This window comes from Crassostrea angulata, chromosome 6 (assembly GCF_025612915.1).
Source record: "Crassostrea angulata isolate pt1a10 chromosome 6, ASM2561291v2, whole genome shotgun sequence".
In the NCBI taxonomy this organism is placed as follows: domain Eukaryota; kingdom Metazoa; phylum Mollusca; class Bivalvia; order Ostreida; family Ostreidae; genus Magallana; species Magallana angulata.
In genome coordinates this window covers 38,309,250-38,333,870 of record NC_069116.1, presented here as the reverse complement: position 1 = coordinate 38,333,870, position 24,621 = coordinate 38,309,250, and the positions used below count along the sequence as shown (strand labels likewise).

Below are 24,621 nucleotides of genomic sequence, written 5' to 3'. Positions count from 1 at the left end.
GGGAAAAGTCGGTTGTTTTGTTTAAAAGCTCGGTAATTGGTTAATCTTTGGCGAATAGCATTGATGGACATCATGTACCGTCATGTTGACGGTTTGAGTGAAATAAATCGAATTGAATTGAATTGGACTAAAGATTGTATTCCAATCAAATAAACAGGATTAATAAAGTTTGTGAAACCTTATTTGGTGTAAGATGAGATAGATATAGATCCTGTTTTTAAGAATGTTGTCCAACTGGGCAAAATTGTGTGTTTTGGGTAAAAAATTATCTTTCCAATTTAAATGTTTACAATGCCAGTAAGGAATTTTTAACAGGCAACCAAAATTTGAGTGTCATTCGTTGAGTTTTAATCGAGTTACTGAGCTTACAATTCTTTGCTATGTAAACAAAGCTTTTGTTTACATTTAAAATGATGAAGTGAAAATTCCAGTTTTAGACCTAAAATGAATGTGTTGAATGTAAGGAACTATCTATTTATGCTCAAAACAAATTAGAAGATAGAAAAATCAGCTCGAAAAAGATTTTTTTGCATGCATATTGAACCTTTGTAAACAAAAGCAGGGCACGAGCCTTGTTTACATGACAAAGATTTGTGATCCCTGTATTTCGCTTATAACTCTACGACTGACTTTTCATTTCATTCAGTTTCATTTGATCATTAGAAATGCATTTCTAAATCATTGTAAATAATAAAAACAGAAAAATGGAATTCGACCAAAATCGTGACCATTCCCCTTTAACAAGTATTTGCATGTCAGGATACATCATAGCATAGTGGAAATATGATGTCTATTGGATTAAATGTTCGAAAAATGTTAAGAGGTGTGTGATGTATAATAATTGTCCTGACTGCAAACTTAAATGATTTTGAGCTGTTTATAGTATTTAAGGTGGTATGGGGCACTTCCATTTTGTGATGTACTGTTTATCAAAATAATCAATAAAACCAGGTGTAATTATTTAAGTAGTTTCTTTCCCAATTTTGTTACCTTTCAGCGTAGCGCAGTGGTTTAGAAAGTTTACTACGAATCTGTAAGTCATGAGTTCAAATCCTGCTGAGGGTTTTACAATTTTTACCTCACCAAGTATTTTAAAAAGCTTTTTTCGGTTAAATATTGTAAAATTTGTAAATTCTAAACGAGTTAATGTATTTCATTTATAATGTACTTTAATCGACATTAATATCGACAGATGTCCCATACCACCTTATATGAAATATCAACATATTGCCTTATAAACCTAAAAAGATTTTAAGGAAATTTTAAATTTAAATTATCACGATCACCTTAAGGAAGCCCACTATCCTACTATAGTAATAATAAAAGAATGTGCAATTTATTTTTAACTGTATCACTAATGAGTTTCACTATACTCTTGAATATGAGTACTATTCTTTATAGTAAAACTATCAGATGTCTATGCCATTTTTAAATCACTTTCTTGTATGCTTACATATTGCTCGTATCTCTTATAAACCTCTAGGAAATATCCGTAACTCATTTTCAATTTTTATTTTCAAAGTTATAAATTGTGTAATTTACTGGAAATTGGCGTGGAAATTCCTTTAAGTTCTAAAAAAAAACCACCCAGCGATTTACATGTACATTGAAATTTTAATTATTGCGAAAGAAACGCTCTAAAAATGGTTTGTTTTTTCAACATTTTATTCTCCAACATGGAGTAAACAAAAGCTGCATGGTCACCATGCAAACATCACAACAAAGACCTAGGTAGCAGATTTATTCATTTCTAAAACAGTTACTAGTTTAAGGATAATACTTTGAATTAAGGATCTTGTTTGTCTGTTGAAGAGGAACTGCACAGCATTTTTAACATTGGTCAACAGCTCAACATACGATCTACATAGTTCAATACACCAAACTAACTTTACAGTTTCCGTGCATTTATAAATATGTTGTGTTATATCTCTCAAGGAGGAGACTAAAGGTCATTCAAGAGAGTCGATAAATAATAAAAACAACTCCAACTTCTTTGTTACTAACAAAAAAAAAAAATTCACAATGTACATTTATAAATAAATTTCTGATTTTCCATTTTATTTCTGTTTCAGAAAAAATGTCTTTTTTATGAAGGTGTTCTAAATGTTACAGTTCAAGATATACTGGTTCATGTATAAGAACTGAAATCATAGTTCAGTCTTGAACAAGTTCCATGAAGTTCTTCAAATATTCATGATTTCATTGTTTGTGAAACATAAAAAGCAATTTTTGCCTAAAGCCAGGGAAAACAGTCTGAACAAGTTTAACAAAGAGCTACATTTATATATATGCTAAAAAACATCAGTACCAATCTGCTTTTCAGTTTCCCAAAAAAAAGTTTCAATTTAAATAAGTGAACTCCTACAAAAAGGAATACATGTATTCCTGTAAAGTTTTCCTCCTGTTTTGATGACATTTAAAAGAAAATCTTTTCAGAAAGATTGAAATGTGTGAATAACCATTCTATATTCTGGGTTGACCTATTTTCTTCTCATTCGGACCTCTCTGTCCAGTTTTTCGTCAGCATCATCGTCACTATGGTAACCATGGCCGGTTACCGTTCCTTTCCTGGTGGCCTGCATCAGATCATCGTCCGGTCCCGTCCGGTTTTCGTACAACAGAACATTTAGGGTTTCCTCAAATATCCTTGCCTCAGGAAACTCAACCTGTATTAAACAATACAAAAAAAATTACTATCAAAATGAATGCTCATAATACTCAAAGAATAATTCATTATTCCTTAAAAACATATGAGAGATTCATGCAAATATTCTAATTTTTGTAATAAGATGTCTAATGAGTCATCACATCATTCCAGCATCCATAATCATTGATAAAAACCCACACTATCCTCTTTCTTCAAAATTACTGGTAGGCAGACCAATGGCAGTATCTGTACTTTTAACATTTGCAAAGTGTCAGACTTGAAAGATATACCGGGTATCTAATTGTGGGCAAAATATATACATCACATATATATATAGGGCAAGTTTTTCACAGTTCATTTTAGACCAAAACATCCAAAATGCCAGGTGTGAATCATCAGATCTGATGTAGCAATGAGACATGATTGCATGGACTCTTTGGAACAAGTTACTTTAGTTATTTAAAATGATGATAAATTATACCCTTCCAATAAAAGGAAAGATAACAAAACAATTTTTGGGAGCTGATTTTAATCAACTCTCCTGTGCAGTTACTCAGACAAACTGAAAGTGAAACAGTGTTTGGACCTCAGCACAAATCATTGCTGCTGACAAGACTTACATGTAGTTCTTAAAAAAATTGATGAATTCTATGTAATGTATGCTAAAGCATTGTTGTTAAAGGAAACTTATTTATAAATACCTTGAAAATAGTCAGATTTTAAATGGTACGAACAATTTAAATATTTTTTGTAGTCATATGTATTCCTACGCCAGAGTTCAATATAGTCTTGTTCAACTCGATGCTCGGCTGTCTCCGTAAATCCTTGTCGGAGATTTACAGTGACAGCTGAGCGTTTGGTTGAACGAGACTAGAGTTCAATATTGTTTGGATCCATACAATTTTCAAGAAATATTTCTATCACTGATACATAGTTTGTTTGAATTAATTTTATCTTTAAATATTATTTAACATTATTCATATGGGGGTTTCTCGACATTCTTGTCGAAAAAGTCCGAAACTTCATATTATAAAAATGTGTGTAATTCAAATTATAAACTATGTGTACTTGTCAAGCAAAATAACATATCATTGATTTTAAAATAAATAAACATTGACAAAATCAACTCCCATCAGTTCTTCAGTACTTTGATTATTAAATCATTTCTACATTTTTTGTTTCACTTTTTTAAAAACTAAACCATCTTTAAACCAAACTCTCAGCAATAGAGATGTTCTTCATTGTGTACTACGTTATGATATCAGTTTCGGAGAGTGGTGATAAGGATTTGGAAAACCATCAGGTAATCACTTCGACATATCTTTTGTATTCAAGATATCAGTGTTCAAGCTACCAGAGTTCAAATGTATAGTACAGTTTTCAAGATAGAAAGTTTTTGTTAAGCAGATCAAAAGTACATAAATCAGTGAGGTGAATTTTACTTAGATATTGATTTTTGAAAATTTTTGCAAAGAATACCAGCTGTTGAACATAGTCATTTTGTTTGCATCGTACCCCATTTCTCTGGATAGGTAGTATTTATCAATTTAGGGTTGACAAATGGATTATGGATACTGATCATACAAAAGAAAACCTGGTTTGCTGTCACATTGAGAGCTTTTCTCTTGTCAATAGATCTAAAAGGCAGATCAGCTACTTTTATTTTAGAATATCAAAGCCATTCAAATGAATTATTCAATATCAATGCTTCTTGTTAACTTTTTATTAATTAAATTAAATTAACAGTAACGTGTAAATTGGTTATTCATGAATACATACATAAAATAAAAGTTCAATTACAATAACTGTAGAATCATTAAATTTTGTGGGGACCAATTTTCATGGATCTAGAGTGTTTTGCTGGGGATGTAATTTTGTGGATGCGTCGGTTTTTAGGTTCAGTAGAAAAACTAAATCTTTTGTAATTAGTTTTCCTCAATGATATAAATTTGTGGATGAGGGCTACCAACAAATGCCAACAAAAAAAAAACTATCCACAGAAAGTCTTATTACCTTTGTGTGCTTCTTATCTGTTCCATAGACAATGGAAGTACAACAAACTTCTGAAATCTTTGATCCGTGCCCAAAAAATGACCAGCAGCAGATCTCATTGCTGCCAATCACATCTTTTATGAACAGGACCCTCCTGTTGAACCTCAAGGAAAGCTTATCAAATAACTCCAAATTTTTCAACAAGTTGTCATCAGAGTTGCTACAATTTAAGAATACTGTTAAACATCATGGTATAAAGAAGGGGGTAAAAGTAAAAAAAGAATACACTATCATTAGATTTCGTTGAACCATCAGAAAACTTCATCAGTATTAAGTAAACTACTCTGTACATACCTTGTGTAAGAATACTTATTGTTGTGGCGATTGCATATCAACTTCACCACAGGCTGAAGAAGGAAACAAAAAAAATTATTATTTTACATTTTGAAAAATCCAAATATATCTTTATCAATATTTTATGTAGGCAAACAATAACAAATGATCAATGCTAAATAAAAAGCATGTATGTCTGCATATAAGCATTATATTGATTAGAGTATTTTCTTATAAATCATAGACACAGCAAGAAAAGTTAACCCCCTTTTACATAAATAAAGTACTCATCATTGTGGCATGTGAAAGCAACAAAAGATGATTGTGAAACACTTATGCACCCCCCCTGGAAATGTTCAAGAAGAAAATGAATGGAAACTGCAAAAAATTGGAAATTTTCTAAGTCAAAGGGACTTAACTCTTGAAAATTGCTCGATATGTAACCAAAATGAACATGACTTAGATATCATTATGATAAATCTGTATACCAAATTTCATTTATATATATGTAACCTCTGCATAGAAAATAAACAGAAACTATTGGTGGACCGACCGACAGACAGAAAAAGCAATATATAGGGGGGGGGGGGCGCATAAATATAATCTTAAGATTCTTATACATGTTCATGTAGCTGAATCCACATTTTACATGTATGTCCCTAAGTTGTTTTCTTTTGGGAATAAACCATAGATTTCTCACAGTGCCTTTCTAGTTCAGCAGGTTTTAACATAGTAATTTGACATTAAAAAATGGTTTCCTCTTTGTATATATTTAATCAAAATACCAAAAGAAATCAATTTAACTGATTGCAATGGGAAGGGGCTACCCATGCACTGGCATAAAAGGAATACTGGTAAATCAAAAGTAAGCGATTTCAGCACAGAACCCCCAACTATTTGGTAGCAATAACATTAAGAAAGAGCTAATGGTGTTTCCCATTGGTGCAAATGGAATTAAAACTCAATACACTTTACAAAAAGTGTGAATTGGTGAGTTAAATACCTTTTGTGTAGATGAAATGAGATGCTGCTCCTCACGATGGGAAGTAATTAGTGGTACTTTGCAAACTGGTTCCACACTCTTGTCCAGATTGCTAAGGGCTGCTTCAACAAGATTTACAAGATCCTGTACCAGGTAATACTTTGCCTCTTGTAAAAGCTCTTGCAGCTCTCTCCTAGTCTCGGGAAGGGGTATCGAGCCATCTCGTAGAAAATTTAGAATTGGGCCAAAGTGACGACCATTCCTGTCGATCAATATCCAACCTGTAAAAATGTATAAGGCATACATTTATCAACAAAACGTGTAAGCAGTAAAACTTACGTAACGGGACGGGAGAAATAATGACAGACCAGACCGGAATTTGAACCTGGGCCCCCTGAATCTCTAGTCAGGTGCTCTACCAACTGAGCTATATTCTGTCGCAGGTTTTCAACAGGTCTGACTGTCACATTCCTCCCCCCTTAAAAGATCTTCGACCTCGAATATCACCCCATGCTCTTCCCCAGGCAGGAGTTAACTTGTCAGTTCCAGGGGTTGGTCACTGCACCAAATGTAATGGGATGGGAGAAACAATGACGGACCACACCGGGATTTGAACCTGGGCCCCCTGAATCTCTAATCAGGTGCTCTACCAACTGAGCTTTATTCTGTCGCCGGTATTCGAACCGGTCTGAGCGTCACACTTACATAATCAGAATCCTGAGATAAATCATATGAATACCTTGGACAGACATTGAGTCAAACTGATAATGATGGCGGATGCATTTGATTTACGACTTGAAAATGGTACATTTACCTTTTCTACATCAACATGATCAAAACATTACCTTCAGAGTCTGTTAGGACCTCCATTCTGCCGCTGAACATGGCCCTCAACATTGTGTCTTGTTTGGTGAGGGTCCCAATCGTTGTATAGTGGAGGGACCCTCCAACATTCAACTTTACATATTTGGATGAATTTCCCTTTATTACCGTTTTAGTTTCGCCAGACATCATCTAAATGAATATAAATTTGGGCTTATCCAAACGGAGTGTACAGCCCCGCACGAAAAGCCAAAAATATTACATGGAAAATGTTTACACGAACTTAATATGAACAAATCTATTTTTAACAATTTATAATTAGATAGTTTGACGTCATATTTGGGCGTGAAAGTTAGTTTCGTAAATATTTTCTGAGATTTATTGAAGAATAAAAGAATTTACACATAATAAGTCAATCATAAAAAAGTAAGTTTATAAATCCTTGCTTAAAAATGAGTAATGATTAGTTTAAATGTATAATTTCAAATATACGAAATAATTTGCGAAACTAAATGTAAACATTCACAGTCTTAAAAATGTTTGGTGATACCCGTTTTTTACCTATAAAAATTGACACTGATTTTTTCCTTGACATTCCATTTGTTGTAAAATGGCAGATGAGGCACTTGCCAGAGCTGGTCTTCACTTCGACGAATTAAACAAGATAAGAGTCTTGGAACCTGATGTAGCACAACAAACCGTTGAGCTTAAAGAGGAATGCAAAGAATTTGTAGATAGTAAGTACATGCACTACTTAGGATCCCATCATTATTGTTTCATACAATATGAATTTTTAACTCTTAACAACTTTACCCATGATTGCTTTTCTGTGAGTTTCTTTATATATACATGTATATATATTTTTTTAATCCATTATTTTTTTCTACAGAAATTGGAGATTTTCAGAAGATAGTTGGGTCATTTATTGAAGTTGTAGACAATGTTTCAAAAGAAGTAGAAAAAGAAAAAATGAAGGTAGAATTTTTCTGGTGATGAATTTTTAGTTTAAAAGTAGACAATAATATGTTCACGGTGTGACCGTTGGTCCGAGCGCAGATTTCTATTGTTTGAAACACAGACAGTAGGATCTGCCTGCCTACTCAAATCATAATCAATGTCATTCTACATTATGATGTCATGTCTTATATGTAAAACGTAAAAGTTATGTCTTCGGAAATAGCTGAAGAAAATTATGTGATTCCGAGAATTTTTAATTTTCTTTCAATGCTTATCCAAATATATCATAGGTTGATAAATTTTCTATTTATTCCTTATTCAATATCTAAAAGATCCGTTCCTTGATGTTAATGTTTTTATTTTCCATCTGATAATTCGATAAGACACTCATGAAACTAGTTTTATCTCCTGATTAAAGCACTGTTGAAACTTATTTGGCCTGCTCAGTCAATTATTTTGATCAAAATTACTTTCCAATGAAAACTTTGAAAGTTTTTAATACAAGTGCTAATGAACAATACACATGGAACAGCGCCAATCATTTAACGAATGAGTTACATTTCCAAACAAAATGGTGGCCAATATGGTGGCGCCCATGACCTGGAAGAAAAGTTTTCAGCCCTTAGTACTCCTGATTCAGTTTCTATTTTTCCCTAATTTTGTTATATATATATATATATATGTCTTTCAATTAAGCTGCGCTTGGTATAAAGGATATGTGTTAAATCAGTTTCTAATCAGTTAAAAAACACAGGCATTATAACCTCTAGAGTTAACATTTTTCCTTTTTCTTTGATTACTTTTTTTTCATTTTCAAAATTTGGAAAATATTTAATTTCTTATCCAGAGATTTAACTCTCCTGCAAAAAAAGTTCAAACTTTGAACCTTTTTTACCAGGTTGAAAATGAGTAAATAGGGATATTAATGTAATGCAACTAACTTCAAACACGTTGAATAACATTGCTGATATTGAATACTTAATTCTGTTTTTCTTAAAATCAAGTTAGAGTTTCATTTAATGTCCCCATAATCCTTATTAAAAACATATTGTACAAAAATGGTGTCATATAACTGTGCATGTAGGGTTTTTTTGGGGGCTTTTTGAAATAAACATTTCATTATAAAATTTTTGATAAATTTCATATGTTTGTAACATGATTTAACTTTTGTTGTTTGATTTTGGTGGAAGTGGACAATGATACTCAGATCATTTTACTAAATGACTAGAGTTGAAGATGCACCCATTGAAACCTAATAGTTTGGCCCGTTTAATCCATATCAGACAGATTATATTGTAGCATTATATTTTATACAAAAATCTTTTTTTTTTTTGTAGGCTCTTGGATCCAGAAATTTACTCAAGTCTATTGCTAAACAACGAGAGGCACAACAGCAGCAATTACAGGCACTCATCACAGAAAGGAAAATGCAACTTGAAAGGTAAAATGTTTTAAAATATGAGTACGGGTAGTTTTTATTCATAGATTTACAACTGTTTTAAATCAGTAGTGAAAAAAGAATGCAAGGTAAATAAATTCTTACTGTGCTGAATATCATGCTCTTGTAAATGTAATATATAAAATATTGCTTAAGTTTGAATTAATGTGTTAATGTTTAATTTTAGATTACGGATACAATACGAAGCTTTACAGAAAGAAGAAAATGAACAAAATGAATTCATAGAACAATTCATATTGCAGAAATAATATATTTTGTCTCATTTGATACCTGTTGTAAATTTATTTGTACATATTCATTTGTAACAAATTCTATGTTATAAAGTATTCTATTATAAATAAAGAGAGAAAGAAATTGTATCTTCTATATGTAGAATAAAAAATGAAAAATTCTAGTGATGAAATACTGACAGGAGTTCAACACATTATTGCAATGACTTGGCATTTCTAGGTAAAGGGGACTCAAGTTTGTGAAAGTTTGTCTAATGGGAGATGATTTAGAACTACAAGTATTTAAAACTTTATGGCATTTTTCAAAATCTTCTCGAAAAACAATTTGATCAGAAAAGCTGAAACTTGTGTGGAACCATTCTCAGGTAGTGTAGATTCAAGTTTATTCAATTAATGATCCCTGGAGATTGGGTGTGGCTATTATGTGGGTCAACTTTTACAAATTTGAAATAAATGAAAAAAAAATCTTCTCTAAAACCATTTGCCCAAAAAGGATGTACATGCACTGTAACTTGTATGGAAGCATTGGGACTACAATGGGGCTGAATTTCAACCTAGGAATAAAGAAAAATTTTGAATTTCTCTTCAGAACCCAGAGAATGTGTGGAAGTACCCTGATCAGGTTCTTCTAAATTGTTAAGATATGTTGTATTTGATACCATAAGGTTATTTGATCAGTTGTGGCTATTGTTGCTTAGGTAACTAATGTAGCCCCTGGGCTCTTGTTTTGCCCCCCTCCCACCATGCATATACCTTGTCGAATGATTTTTGACAGTTATGCCCCTTGAACTTTTGAAAAATAAAAAAATCAGTCTCCATTCTCAACTTTTAAAGGGATGTCTACATAACATTGAAAATTTCATATACTGGTTACCAAACAATACATTTGATTCAGGTCTGATGTTTAATGTTCCTTGAACTTAGAAACAATTAGAAAATTTCAGTTTCTCATGGTCTTTAACTCCTGAAGGAATGTAAACAGTTTGTAAATTTATGCTCCTTAAGCATGAAAAAAAGAATTCTGTGCAAACAAATGTAAAACTTAATATGGCATTTAAAATTTTGGCTGCCTGCTGGGATATTTATGGCATATTAAACATCTAGTTTGTCTCTTCTTCTTTTTGGACAACTTTGACAAGCAACAGTCAAATATAGTTTATTATGTGAAGATTAAGGAAGGTCAAGTACCCAAGTACCTGAATTGGAAATTGGAACCAAGGAAGAAGTATCATATATAATGGATGAAGTTCAGACATTTTGATTATATACAACTGTCATCCAGCTAGCATTGAATCATTCAATTATTTGTTGTCAGATATAAAAACAAATGCTTTTTTAAATTCAAATTTATTCAACATGATGAATATAACATATTACATATTATCTATCTACAGTGTATATATATATAATGAAATCTTGCCAACATTCCTGATTACTACCCACAAATTAGAACCATTCTAAGAAGACCAGCAATGAAAAATAATAATAAACAGGCCTACCATTGACACAACTACCCAAAGTCCAAGCTCTTGTTAAAATGGTTCTGACTCTTCAATCTGAAAATTTTCTGCAAATTTTTATAAAACACTGAAGTAACTAGGCTGTACATATTACATCATGTAAATATGCACTCATTGATATTGTCATCAAAATGATTGAAAAAAAAATTAAACAGATAGGGGACATCAACCAGAATTTTTAATTCCAAATTCATGTTTAAGATTTATCTCATCAAATCAATTAAGGTTGTGCATAGTGACTCAAAGTGCAATAAATTCTTCTTTACAAAAATATGTCGAATAGTTTTTTAAAATTCGAAATAACATGTATATTACGTACAAGTTAAAGCTGCATTCGAAATGCAAACCACTTTATGAAAAACATATAGGACAATTTTAAAGTATGACATTCAATATTTGACTTTAAATTCATTACTCAAAACTACTGTATCACTTCAGGCAGTTAATGTAATTAATAGCTTCGATGTAAAAACTGTTGAACTAAAAGTCAAAAACCTAGTATAGTTTTAGTATTGCACATTCCCATTCTGAAATCCATCATAGCACATAAATGATAATCTTCCTGATTAAGTAAGTACAAACTGGCAAAGTCAAATTATAAAACAAGAAATGTCAAAAGTACATTTTGGACATTTGAATAATCAATACACAAATGTAAGGATATATTGTATGAAAAGAAATACTATTCATAGTACTTCACCTTTCTTGATTTTACAAATAATTTTTTTACACACCTTGATCATACTGAAATCATAACAACATGTAAAATGCTTTGTAAGACAGCATTTTCAAATATCATAGATTTGGAGGGGGCTCCTTTAAATTGACTCTAACATAAGCACAGAGAACACATTTCTCAATTCTAAGACATTTTATACCCATATTTCTCAAATTCAGCCCCCCAGCCCCCCCCCCCCCCCCCCCCCCCAAACTAAAAAAAAGTGTTGTTTGTAGATAAATATAGAAGTTGTGAGACGATGCAAATGGAAGCACTCTCTATGAAAGACTAGAATGTTAAATCTATAAAATAAACTATACATAAACACAACAACAAATACACATGTATAAACATGTACAAACAAAACGAAAGTCACTCATCAGAGAGATTCCTACTCTGAACAAAGACCAAATAACAAACCCATAATTCATTTGGAGATTCTTTCTCCGAACACATCAGATATTTGCATATTATGCATCATAAATCTACAATTTGTATCACCTTTAAATATTAACTCTCGCTATCATTTACACAACTGGGTAACCCCAGATTTGGGTGTGTGGTATATAAAGATGCAAAAAAACTAGAGACCAAATATTAGTGTGATAAAAGGATGAGAAAACAAGTAGGTATTAAAAAATAAGTGAGGTATGGTACATACTGGTGGGGTCACAAAAAATTGCACCATGCATTTCTATCTCCCCTTTTTCTAAATATTTCTGATTTGTAGTAGAATATCCTATATAAAAACTGTCACTTGTTATTAGTTGTAAGTTGTAGAATATCAGACTTACATGTATAAGGAGATACAAGAAAAATGGTATGCATTCCTTAACAATGAGACATGCAGGTACTTAATATATTCATTAAAGCCCATGTAGATAACAGATTATTCATGTCTCTATCAAGTCATGTAAATAAAATGTAAAAATAAAATGTCTATAGCTACTGTATTAATCATAACTTATCAATGCATGAATTTAAAAGCATATTTGAGATTTCTGAGATACTTAGTACCATAAAAGTACCAAAAGAGACATATGAGACATCGTAGTACTCTGTCCACGATATTCAAAAGCTTGTCTGAGACATCCAATATAATCAATAGCATGTCTATAATATAAAGCCTCTTTCCAGTCTCCCAAAGGCAGACTGACTGCGGATTAACCAACTCGCTGAATTTTCCCCATTCTCAAAAATTATTCATGATTATGATTGACCCTTTCACAGTTTTGTGAAGGAAATCATAATGCTTACAAGTTCATCTATAAACAACTGCACATTTTCATAATATGACCTTCTCTTTTACACCTCAAAACTAAAACTTTCCATTTCTCATTGGTGGAATGAAAAAGATGATAAGACAAGTTCATTACCCAGTTAATTAATCCACTGTCAGAAAGGCATTTTGGGAGACTGGCTGTGAATTTCCAGCCACTAAGCATATTGTCTGAATTGTCAATAGCACCAAGATTGTAAGTAGCATGTCTGCAATATGTAACATGTCTGAGTAAAGCATTTAACAAGGAGATATTACATGTAAAAAGCATGTCTGAGACAGTCTAAGATACCATACTTACATTTTATGCTAACAAAAACAACTATTTTTAATATTGATAAATTTTTTTAAAACTGTGTAAAAGCAAAATGTTGATTGAACACGATAATTTTGTCTACCTGTTTTTAACAAACAAATATGGAAAAAACAAAAATCTTCCACCAAACAACTCCAGAACACTGAATGATTATACATTGTACATGAACATAAAAAAGGAAAAAAAACCCATTTAAAACAAGTTGAACACTCATCTCTAATAAACATAAAAAAAAACAACTTTGAGACATGATTAATGCCCTGTTTCAACTTTAAGGCTGTTGACGACAATGTTCGCCAGCAGTAGCACCTGTTATAGTTGTGTAATGGCCTTCTCCAGCCGGTCCGCCTGATTGGCTGTTTTAGCACGACCTCTGACATAGGTCACAAGGTCATCCTTATCTACATCCACGCTGATAATCTACAAAAGGTCAGAGGTGATCAATAACAGATATATAAAAGTGCAAATTTCTGCACAAATCAAAAGAATATAATGCATTCGTGGTACCAACCAATCATGGTTATATTCGTGTGTTGCAAAAATGGGATAATGTAATTTATTAGTTTTTGCTAGACATTGTTTGCAATCTTATCAAGTTTTCAATAGCATCCATTACCAGACGTTCATGTATTTCTGCCATGTTGTATTTTTGTGGAAGTGTTAGCAAAAATTGTGAAAAGCAGATAATCAGAGAGTAACCAAATATGCAATCTATAATTTCATGAAAATGGTCAATGTACATGTTCAATCAAAGCTGAGATTGTTTGGCTTTCAGGAACTTTCATCCTTTTATTGATTGATTGATAAGGTTTCTGACCTGGCCGCTGCGAGTGACTCCCAGAATCCCGTGTGTGGTGGAGTTCAAGGTGGAGGAGAAGATGATGCTGGTGGATATCCTCGTGGAGCACAAACACGCACAGCTCTCCAGATCACAGAGGTACAAATAGCCATACTTGGTGATCAGGAAGAGCAAGCCAATGTCTGGGGACACCTGATCAATATCAAAACAACTTAATATACAGACATATAGTTATCCGGCGTATATAATTTCATTGAGGTCTATGACTTACCGTTAATTAATAAAGCATATCCATAATTACAGTATTTGTTTAACTATTAATACTGTTTGTACAGTTATGTACATATAACTCAATTGTGACTTACGGTGGAATGGGACCCTCTTGGATACTTAAATCAAATTTATACATCTCTTTTATTAAAAACTTCCATTATCATAGTTTTAAAGTTTTCAAATCATAAAGTATTGAATTTTCAAATAAAGTTGATACTTCAGCCATTTCTGAACTCATGATTTACATATCATAGGCTGATGTGTGAGCTGTGTTGATAAGATTTATCAAATTTTTCATTTCAAATGACAGTGAAAAACAATATGGCGGTGTCCAATTTCAATTGATAATACTGATGTAAAATCTAACATAATTTTACAAAGCAGAATTCTGCTTCATCTAATTTTCTATATATTAAAGTATAATTATTTCGATTTATTTGTACATCAATCATAAATCAACAAAATGAGCCAACATCACACTAAAGATTAATTAAAATTGCATATGCGGACTTACGTGGAGGGCAACAGGGAAATCGTACCGGTCCGCATCATCTAGAAACTGGATGTGATCGTAGCTATTCCTTGGGGCAAAATTACCATTCTTATAAGGTCCAAGCTCAATGACATGAATCTTGAAAACAAACAAAATTGCAAATTTTAAAATTCTGTACCTGTTCAATAAATAACTAATACAACAGTAACTAATGTGGAGTTAATTACTGTTAAATGGAGTTAAAAAAAGGCATGTTTTAAAATTTTATGGTATTTTTTCTGAGAGAAGATAGATGAGTATTCATATTGACAGAATATCCAATTTTGACATAAAGCAGTAATAATACCAATGCACTGCAGAAAGACTTTTTGTTTATTTCTTTTACCTCTTGATATAATACTATTCACATATGTAAAACTTTGATTCCTATAATTACGAAAATGATGGCAAAATATAAACAAAACCTAGGTGTCAACTGCATTGTGCATTAAAAATGAATTTGCAACTGGAATTCTTCACAACAAACTATCAATATAGTCCAAATCATTACATTATGGAACATCAGAATAACACGTACAACACATAATAACCCAACACACAATAACACAAAATAACATGTATGGTGTTAACATCATACAACTAGGAAAGGAGTTTTAATTGAGCCATTTACCAGTTACAAACCAATTTTTAAGCAACTGACTTTATTCGGAGTCAAAATCATTTAGACATACCATATGTCATTATTTTAGACTACTTTGCCTTGCAAGAAGCTGCAACCATCAGTAATACTACATGAAATCCAACAAATTAAAAAAATTATTAAGTTCTACGCTACAACAAAAGCATGCTAATATTCAAGGGGGGTGATCACATTCTTCTTGATTATTACCTTCCCATGATCCTGTGCATCTCGTGACCCTACACAGAAGATGGTGGAGGGAGCCATATTGTCAGAGTACTGGTAACTGCTGAAGCAGACCACATGGGCCCCGATACACTGAGTGATGTCCTCATCTACACTGTACAGCTGTGTGGTCCCGGTAATCTTCTCATCCTACAGCAAATAGACACATATCACACAAGTATATAGTACAATTACATCTACAATAAATATTCATGAGAAGAAATGCAATACATGTACCTAATGTAGAACTCATCAACTTTAAAATATTGTAGGTGTAACTCAACTAACTATTATGGGTATATAAATCATGAAGTACCGAATACAAAAATTAAGTTAAACATGTACCAGTACTAATTAAAGCATGAAGTCTTCAGTGAAGATATCTTTACCAGATTCAAAAAATCTTGTGTTCACAGTATTACCTTTTTTTGAGAAATGAATCAATCCAAAACTAAATGTGAATCTACCAATACAAAAAAAAAAAAATACATCATTCATCACACAGTTCATTCTTTCAACACAGTCACACACCCCTGAGACCTGTTGGCCTTCTTCCTTACCTCAGGTATCAGGCCTGTTATGGCTAGCCACTTCAGGCTGGCGTCTGCTTTGTAACCAATGATCTCGCTGAACGCCAGACGGCTGTGTCTCATGAACATCTTCTCTATTGGGTAGTTATCTGTAAACAAGTAGTTCATCAGTACAGCCAATTTTCCAAAGTCAAACCACTTCTAAATGTTAACACTCATTTGAAGTTTAGGTACAAAATACAATGTACAAGTTTATATGAAAGGTATTTCATAAAAAACATTATTCTGACAATCTGCTTTTTAAAATAATCAGAAACAAGAAAATGCAAACAAAAACAGCATTCACACTCTTTCTATAAATATCTTTTATTGGATTATTTCTACCTTTTCCTAAATCCCAATGGTAAATGAAATTTTCTGTAACCATTGCAATGACATCCGAGTTAAGCCAGGTCCAGAAGGCGATTGGTTCATGAATCGTTGATTTGCTGATCATGGCATTTGATTCAAAATTATAAACCTCCAGTTTCTGTCCACCTATGAAAATAAATTTTCAATAGGCTACTCACTGTACACTGCCTGCAATGATATAATTATACTGTATACTAGGAAATATTTGCTCCTGTTTTATTTTCGCCCCTTTTGCCCTCGTTTACAGTGGATGAATGTAAGACTGGGCAAATTCCAATATCTCAAATCATCTCTCTTTAAACACAAATGTGTCTGGGCGAATTCAAGACAGGCAATACTGTTTGCAAGGAAAGAAGGATGAAAATTACTCGGGGGGAAATAACCCTGCATACTGTATAAACATGTATACTGTCAGTGGTTTCATCAATATTTGTTGAATATTTGTGTGGATTTCGTTTCTGAGCCACAGAAGTGTGTACTAAAGAGTTCAATCTTCTTTTCTGCATGCCTGACTTGCATACAGATGAATTGCAGTGACTGCACTAGCTATTATATGGACCATATTAAGAAGCACAATGGCACTAAAATATGAAATTAAGACTCTCTCTGCAGTGTTACATGTATTATTTTGGAGGTGTGGCCTGCTTCAATACATGTATATACTTAATTGTCTTCTGTAAGGATAGTTTAAAACTAAGTCAATCCCGGTCTTTAAGAACATCTACAGTAATTATTTCAGTACACATGAGAGTTTGGAGGTTTAAGGGCATTGACAAAGTGGGGGAACTTACACTTGACCGCTATAATTGGTTGTGATGGATTCACTTGAACAGAGTCTGCTTCGATGGGTTTGGAGTATTTGATGCTGCCGTCTAATGGATTTAATACAGTCAACTGAAAATAGATGCAATGAATTTTTTGAAAAATTCAAGCCGCATTTTTTTTTTTTTTTTTTTTTCAAGAATAAAAAATACAATTTAGATATACATGTAACAGATGCTGATCATTATATGTAATACATGCACATGTATCACCATTCTGTGCCGTCTTTTACATCAATAGCATAAATTTATTTTACATTTCATATACCAATCTACACACACGTAAAGAGAAATTCAATATACATAGTGAATAAGTGAAGAGTTCAAGTGATTTTGTTATCAAATTTAAAAAAAAGACTTTTTACTGACTTTTTTACTATATACGTATGACTGCATGACTGACCTGGGAGTTGACCCCGTTGGAGCTGTGTCTTACTGCCATCCATTTATCTGTTGTCAAGGCTACCCGCGACCAGGTCACACACTCCAGACCAATCCCAAAATCCGGCAACTGAAATCATCAAATATCAAGATAATTTTTTATCTTCCAATTTAGCAATTAAGTTTTGCTACTTTCCCTGAGTATAATAATGGTACAGGTACTTGAGTATCATAGTTTTACGTATAACTAAAGGCAAATAATTGTTTGCAAATTTATTTGTCAGAAAAAATTTAATCCCTCATAGATTCTCTACTGAGATTTGTGCATCCTCTAAATTTGCATATCCATAAAAAATTGTTCACTTTTAACTTTCGTTTCTCTATCTAAATCTAAATAAGGTTGGGGTTGATGGAGAAAAGTGGATCAGAAACCTTTGACCCGAAGAGATGGCATAGGACTTTATCAAGCATATACATATATTTACTTTCTTTATCTTCTGTAAGCACCAACCCATTTATAATTATACTTTGACATAACAAAAAAACCAATGGTACTGGGACTGTACCAGTTATCGGTTAAGACCGGCTATCGGCTAAACTGAAAGATCAGGTTAATAGCACGCGACTAAGATTTTATAATTTAGTCATCTGTTTCTAATAAAGAAAAGTTTGTCTGCTTGAAAACTTTCTTGAATATGTTTTAAGCATGAGCTTAAATGATCATTGTTTACTGCTGATTTACATCTTTGCACTTTCAGCAGTGAGTGAAATGACGTAGTAAGTTAAAAATAAAATATTACCTCTTTGTGATACATTATCATATTCCTTCTTTGGTTTAACATATAATATCAATACATATAACATGCATAAACAAAAGGAATTCAGTAAATTCTGAGAGATTCACATTACAGTTGAATGCCTAATTGCACGATTATGTATTGAATAGTCTATGATTTTGTGTATTACCAATTACCATATGATATTACAAACGAACAATTTTATGAGTTTTGTTGATGTATCATAACCCCTACGACCTTTAGTCTGACCCCACCAGGGGCATTATTCAAATTACATTTTGCAGAGTATAAAATCAAAATGTACTGGGGTTTTACTATGTTATTATCACGAAGCCGATAATTGGTACAGTAAATTGTGAAAACTCAGCAAATATGGGGTGTGCTAAAAAGCACAAAAACAAGATGTTTTTGGTTCTAAATAAAGATATAATCTAACAGATGGATAAATAAGTAGTTCACAATCTTAACTATGTCAAGTGTTATGCAAAAATATCAAGAAATAAGGAAATACAAAAATAAAACATTGAATATTAGCCAATAACTGGTACAGTGCCAGTAGGGGGGGGGGTTCAAAAAATTAGTGTCATTACTAAAACAACAAGTTTAAACATTGCATGTGAATTTGAAAGAGTATGAGTTCTGTAAGAAAATTAGTTCAAGACAATTCTGTACTGTGAATATACCAAAGTCTTGCATGATCCGCACCTAGCCTAAGTTTAATGTGAGTAATTTACTACAAAACTTCAATTTACAAAAGATCATGCATAAAATATACAAGTTCATGCCTAAACAACATTTTAGGCGATTGATATTCAGTCAACTTCAAATTCTACCTGCGTTCAACACAAGAATAAATCATGCATAGAATAAATGATACACATATTCACCTGTAATATTTCTTGTGTGGATACCGGAGGTCTTGGTTCGGTTTTTTCTTCCTCCATATTTGATCAATCATCCTTTTTACTACAGCCACTTAAGAACATCCTGGTAGCCCAGTCTTATTTCCGATGTAAACCCCTCGATTCGCTCGAAGATGGGACGTCAAACTATCTTCATCCTTCGAACTCTCTAGTGTCGAAGGTAAGAAAGTGGGGTAAAGTATTGCACTTCCGGTGATTTCCCAAACATCTGACAATGTGCGATGCGGTGTCTTTTTTACTGGTACACTGTATCTCCACTTTTCTGATTTAATTTGAAATGGCATATTTTCAACCAACTGGACAGAAAAGGCTAACTAACGTTGCTGTTGTTAGGCTTAAGAAAGGGGGCAAACGATTTGAAATAGCTTGCTATCCAAATAAGGTTGTCTCCTGGAGAAACAAAGTGTGAGTGGCTGGTGTGTTTGATGTTATGAATTAAAAGGCTGGATGGTCGTGGTCACTTTTAGACTATATTAAAATCTCTTAAAAATCTCTTAAAAAGAAGAGCTCTTTATATTGATATAGCAAAATAATCAAATTTTTAATCTTAAAATATTTCATTTGGATTTTGTTTTTACTAAATAATAGACTAAGTTTATTTTAAACTGTAACGGGATGGGAGAAATAATGATGGACCAGACCGGGATTCAAACCCTGGCCCCCTGAATCTCTAGTCAGGTACTCTACCAACTGAGCTATCTGGCGCCGGTATTAGAACCGGTCTGACTATTCCGTTCCTTCCCCCTTTAATGACTTTGCCCTCGAAGGTCACCCCAGGCTCTTCCCCTGGCAGGAGTTATCCTGTCAGTTTCAGGGGTTGTTCATGGCACCAAATGTAACATGATGGAGAAATAATGATTCGAACTGGTCTGACTGTCACAAAAATATCATATCTTAAAATTTAGGGAAGATAAGATCATTTGTTGACTACCCAGCTTCCTTAATAGCACTTTTTATTTCTGAATGGAGTTTTCCATAATGCCAGTTTTTGTATTTTGCTTATATAGGGAAACTGACATCGACGAGGTTCTTCAAACGCATACAATTTTTGTCAATGTGTCTAAGGGAGAAGTAGCAAAGAATGAAGATTTAAAGAAAGTATTTGGCACAGACAATCAACCAGAGATTTGTTTACAGGTACATGCATACATATTATTGCTTTTATTTGACGTACATATACAGTACCGATCAGACCCAACTTAACAAAAAGTAAACCCCGAGTTTACTTTCTGGGTTTACTTCGGGTTTACTAGAGTGGACCCAGAGTAAACCCAAAGTAAACCCAGAGTGGACACAGACAGTAAACCCAGTCAGAAGTATACCCCTGTAAGCAGACGCTAACTGTGTATTCGGAATATACAAAGGGTAGGAATTACAGGCAGTAGGATGGTAAGAGAAAATACTAGTCTGCTTTCCACTTCAGTGCATACAGTTGACCTCAAAAGCAATTTCAAATAAACCCAAAGTAAACCCAAAGTAAACCCAAAGTAAACCCCGAGTGGACCCAAATTTTCAAAAAGTAAACCCAGAGTAAACCCCAAGTTAACCCAAAAAGTAAACCCGGGGTTTAGTTGGGGTTTACTCTGGTGTTAGGTTGGGTCTGATCGGTACTGTATATTCACCATTCATTACCATTTAACAATACTCATTAGGGTAGAAGTTTTTAATAAAGAGATTTTAAGTGAAAATTATTATTTTGTAGATATTGAAAAAAGGTGAGCTTCAAGTGTCTGAAAAAGAACGCCATGCGCAGTTGGAATCCATGTTCCGAGATATTGCAACAACTGTATCGGACAAGTGTGTTAATCCCAAGACCAACCGTCCATACACCGTGACTTTGATTGAGAAGGCTATGAAAGACCTTCATTTTTCTGTGAAACCAAATAAAAGCACAAAACAGCAGGTATATATTTATACATGTAATACTGTACAGTACTTTTCTACAAACATTGTGATCTACATTTTATCTTAAAGACACATGGTGATGCACAAACCCAATTTACCATATACATGTACTGAATTTTTACACGAATTCCACATTTTTATACGTCATATTTGAATGAAGATTAACTTTTGAAAATGACAGTGTCAAAAAGTAAATAAATCAAATTTAAAAGAGAAAAATAGAATTCATTGTTGAGCTACCACATAAATAACGAGTTTCCCTTCTGCTTCATAGCCACACAAGCACAAAGGAATGTAAATACTGTGGTGTGGCAATATCATGAGCAAATGGCCTCTCTGTGAAACCCGATGTCTTTAAGAACTAATATAAGATGTATATTTATTAAGATGAACTCTCTATAAATGCATATTTCTTACTACAGACATCTAATAACTTCAAGTTCCAATTCTTTTGTCAGTGCTTCAACCCTACTGTAACTATTTTTAGACAGCAATCACATGACACTCAAATCAATGTCCAAAACAACTCCTTTTGCTTACATATGTAATTCCGGATGAGTTTTAACGACTTGTAAACTGTTAGATAATGACTTATAATTCGCAAAACCTAACGTTCGACCAAATTTTGTAAATTTTTTCTAATTTCTGTTATCATAATCAAAAAGTAAAACATCTTTTTTTAGTCACCATGTCACTTTAACAGCCACACATGCTTTATTTTTATCTCAGGCCCTGGAGGTGATAAAACAACTTAAGGAGACAGAGACCATTGATATTCAGCGAGCTCTGATGAGAATCAGAATAACTGTTCCAGGTCTGTAATAAATCATTCTTACAAGTTGTGTGAAATCATAATGTTTGTAGGGGCTCAATTTTTTTGGATTCTGTGGTTATCTGTTATCTACATTCCCAACACCATCTTTAAGCATTATCCATGAAATTACATCCAAATGAACCCATGATAAATTGAGGATCTAATTACTGTAAACATATTATATTTGGCGTGTACGATATTTGGCGGAAAGTAGTTTCTCAGCACACTAGCGTGAATTTGATTTAGCGTATTTCTGATTGTTCCTATACATTTACATTCGTGTATGGCATTAAGCGATGTTCTTGATTAAGCGGAAGATGCATTCCGCTAAAACTGCTAATTAGAATACACAGCCAAATGTGATACGTTTACAGTATTTAACTGATAAAAGTTTAATTTACCGCATATATTTTGCACAGTCTAAAGCTGTTAAATATTTTGGTCATTCATTTTGACTTATCAATATAAACAACTTTATGAACATTAGACTTATAATTATCATTAATTGTAAAAATAAAACTAGGTAAAGATGGCAAAAAAGTCAAAGACAAACTAAAGAAACTTGCTGCCAAAGTAGAAGAGGAAGATTTTTCTCCAGATCTTGAAATGGTATGTTGATTGATTAGAATATTTCTATAAATGCACAATTTATACACTTTGTTGAACATGCTTCTTAACATTAATCAAAAAATCCAAAATGACAAGAGTGCAAGAGAAGATCGAAATGGATCATACTCATCCGTAAAGAGTATTAAATTCACATTAATGGATAAATACATTTTATACACCCTCTTTAGAGAAATATGTTATTGACTGGCACACTGTGCCCATCCACATCTTTGTAGAGAAGAAAATAGTAACAACACTACAGGTATTTGAGGCCCAATGATCATTTTTGGTACTCTGGTTACAGAGTAAAAATAGTAACTATTGTCTGTCAGAGGTCAAAGGCCAAGGTACATATTATACCCTTTAAGGTATGATGTAAAAGGATGATAAATCTTGATACATGTACTTAAACTTGCAGGTTACTTATAAAAGGAGAGTAAACTCTTATTAACTCTTAAAGGAAATTTCAGGTCTTAATTGAAACTCTATATATAGTATTTGGTGATCAGTTTCGTTTGGCAAGAAGAACCGCATTTATCTGTATTAAGGTGAAGAGTTAAGGTCACCATAAGCTTTAATACCAATAGTTGGAAATATTAGATCTTGAGACCTTGTAGGTAAGATACAGAGTGAACAGGAAGATTAATATACATGCTACAGAGATAGGGCATCATGGATTTAATTTAACTTTTTCATCAAAGTATCTTGTTTATCAGAACAATGATACAATTTTCATTTTAATACAAAAACTCATTAACATACGTTGTATCTACTATTTGCTGAATTCTTGTTTCTTATGAAAAATAAGTTTTGAAAGAAATAAAACAAGTAGTAAAATGTGTACTTGTCATTTATACCACTATATATTCAAATAGTGAAATTACATTAGCTTATTATGTTTTCTTTCATTTTCAATATCAGGTAATTTTAGTTGATCCTGGATGTTTTCGTGAAATTGATGACCTTGTAAGAGCTGACACAAAAGGCAGAGGTCAATTGGAGGTCATCAGTCTGAAGGACATTGAAGAAGGTGACGAGATGCTATAACCTCTAAGCTTTTTGAATGACATCAACTGAGGAGACCTGTACTCCATACTCCATAAACCAGATTAACTGAGCCCAATTCAGATCAACAGCTTATAAATTTTAACAAACAACGCAGAGGCAAATGTTATATTGCATTATTTATTGCAGTACATTTTAAAAAAAATCAACATGTTCACAACTCATATTTTCTGTAAATGTGTACATTAAAGCCATTGTCAGAAGAAAGGCAATACATGATTTACTTGTACTGGAAATTTTAATACACATGTAAATAAAACATGAGTTGGGTTTTTTTCCTTTTTGTAAAGTTTCAAGTTTATAAAACATGTTACATACAACTGCACTTAAAAATGAGAATACATAATGCACAGGCTTTTTCAAAGTACATCAAAGATACAACAAAGTGTTTAATCAGAACGGCTATGAAGCATTGTGTATCAGCAGGACATAAGCTGAATATTGAAATAAGGCCACAAAAAAAGGAGAGAGAAAAAATAATAATATGGAGCAACAAAAACGAGATCTAAACATTACAAAGTTAAAAAAAATAAATAACTTAAGAAAGGCAGTTAAAAGCTATGACTATACATTATGCATTAAAGGGACTTTTTGAAAAAAAATATTTGGAGTGCAGTAATATAGATAACTCATTGCACTAA

At 32.7% G+C, this 24,621-nt stretch overlaps 4 protein-coding genes across 4 annotated transcripts; 2 read left to right on the top strand and 2 right to left on the bottom strand.

Annotated features, from left to right (window-relative positions):
* Nucleotides 1–1,647: 1,647 nt before the first annotated feature.
* LOC128189900 (BTB/POZ domain-containing adapter for CUL3-mediated RhoA degradation protein 3-like) lies at nt 1,648–7,094 on the bottom strand. The gene is made up of 5 exons (XM_052861693.1): nt 6,800–7,094; nt 5,976–6,235; nt 4,994–5,046; nt 4,661–4,859; nt 1,648–2,666 (listed from the first exon to the last, which is right to left on the bottom strand). Exons 1-5 carry the CDS (start codon nt 6,966–6,968, stop codon nt 2,481–2,483), a joined length of 867 nt encoding a protein of 288 aa, XP_052717653.1. The 5' UTR covers nt 6,969–7,094; the 3' UTR covers nt 1,648–2,480.
* A 259-nt stretch (nt 7,095–7,353) lies between these two features.
* Nucleotides 7,354–9,546, top strand: LOC128189901 (intraflagellar transport protein 20 homolog). Its single transcript, XM_052861694.1, has 4 exons — nt 7,354–7,513; nt 7,666–7,751; nt 9,071–9,174; nt 9,359–9,546. The coding sequence occupies exons 1-4, from the start codon at nt 7,387–7,389 to the stop codon at nt 9,438–9,440; spliced, it is 399 nt and encodes a 132-aa protein (XP_052717654.1). The 5' UTR covers nt 7,354–7,386; the 3' UTR covers nt 9,441–9,546.
* A 3,803-nt stretch (nt 9,547–13,349) lies between these two features.
* Nucleotides 13,350–19,733, bottom strand: LOC128187233 (clathrin heavy chain 1-like). Its single transcript, XM_052857526.1, has 9 exons — nt 19,552–19,733; nt 17,890–17,997; nt 17,457–17,559; nt 16,639–16,791; nt 16,285–16,403; nt 15,710–15,874; nt 14,842–14,958; nt 14,073–14,246; nt 13,350–13,675 (listed from the first exon to the last, which is right to left on the bottom strand). The coding sequence occupies exons 1-9, from the start codon at nt 19,606–19,608 to the stop codon at nt 13,568–13,570; spliced, it is 1,104 nt and encodes a 367-aa protein (XP_052713486.1). The 5' UTR covers nt 19,609–19,733; the 3' UTR covers nt 13,350–13,567.
* A 30-nt stretch (nt 19,734–19,763) lies between these two features.
* LOC128187235 (ribosome maturation protein SBDS-like) lies at nt 19,764–24,250 on the top strand. Its single transcript, XM_052857527.1, has 6 exons — nt 19,764–19,992; nt 20,595–20,724; nt 21,290–21,490; nt 22,222–22,306; nt 22,830–22,915; nt 23,837–24,250. Exons 1-6 carry the CDS (start codon nt 19,865–19,867, stop codon nt 23,960–23,962), a joined length of 756 nt encoding a protein of 251 aa, XP_052713487.1. The 5' UTR covers nt 19,764–19,864; the 3' UTR covers nt 23,963–24,250.
* Nucleotides 24,251–24,621: the final 371 nt, after the last annotated feature.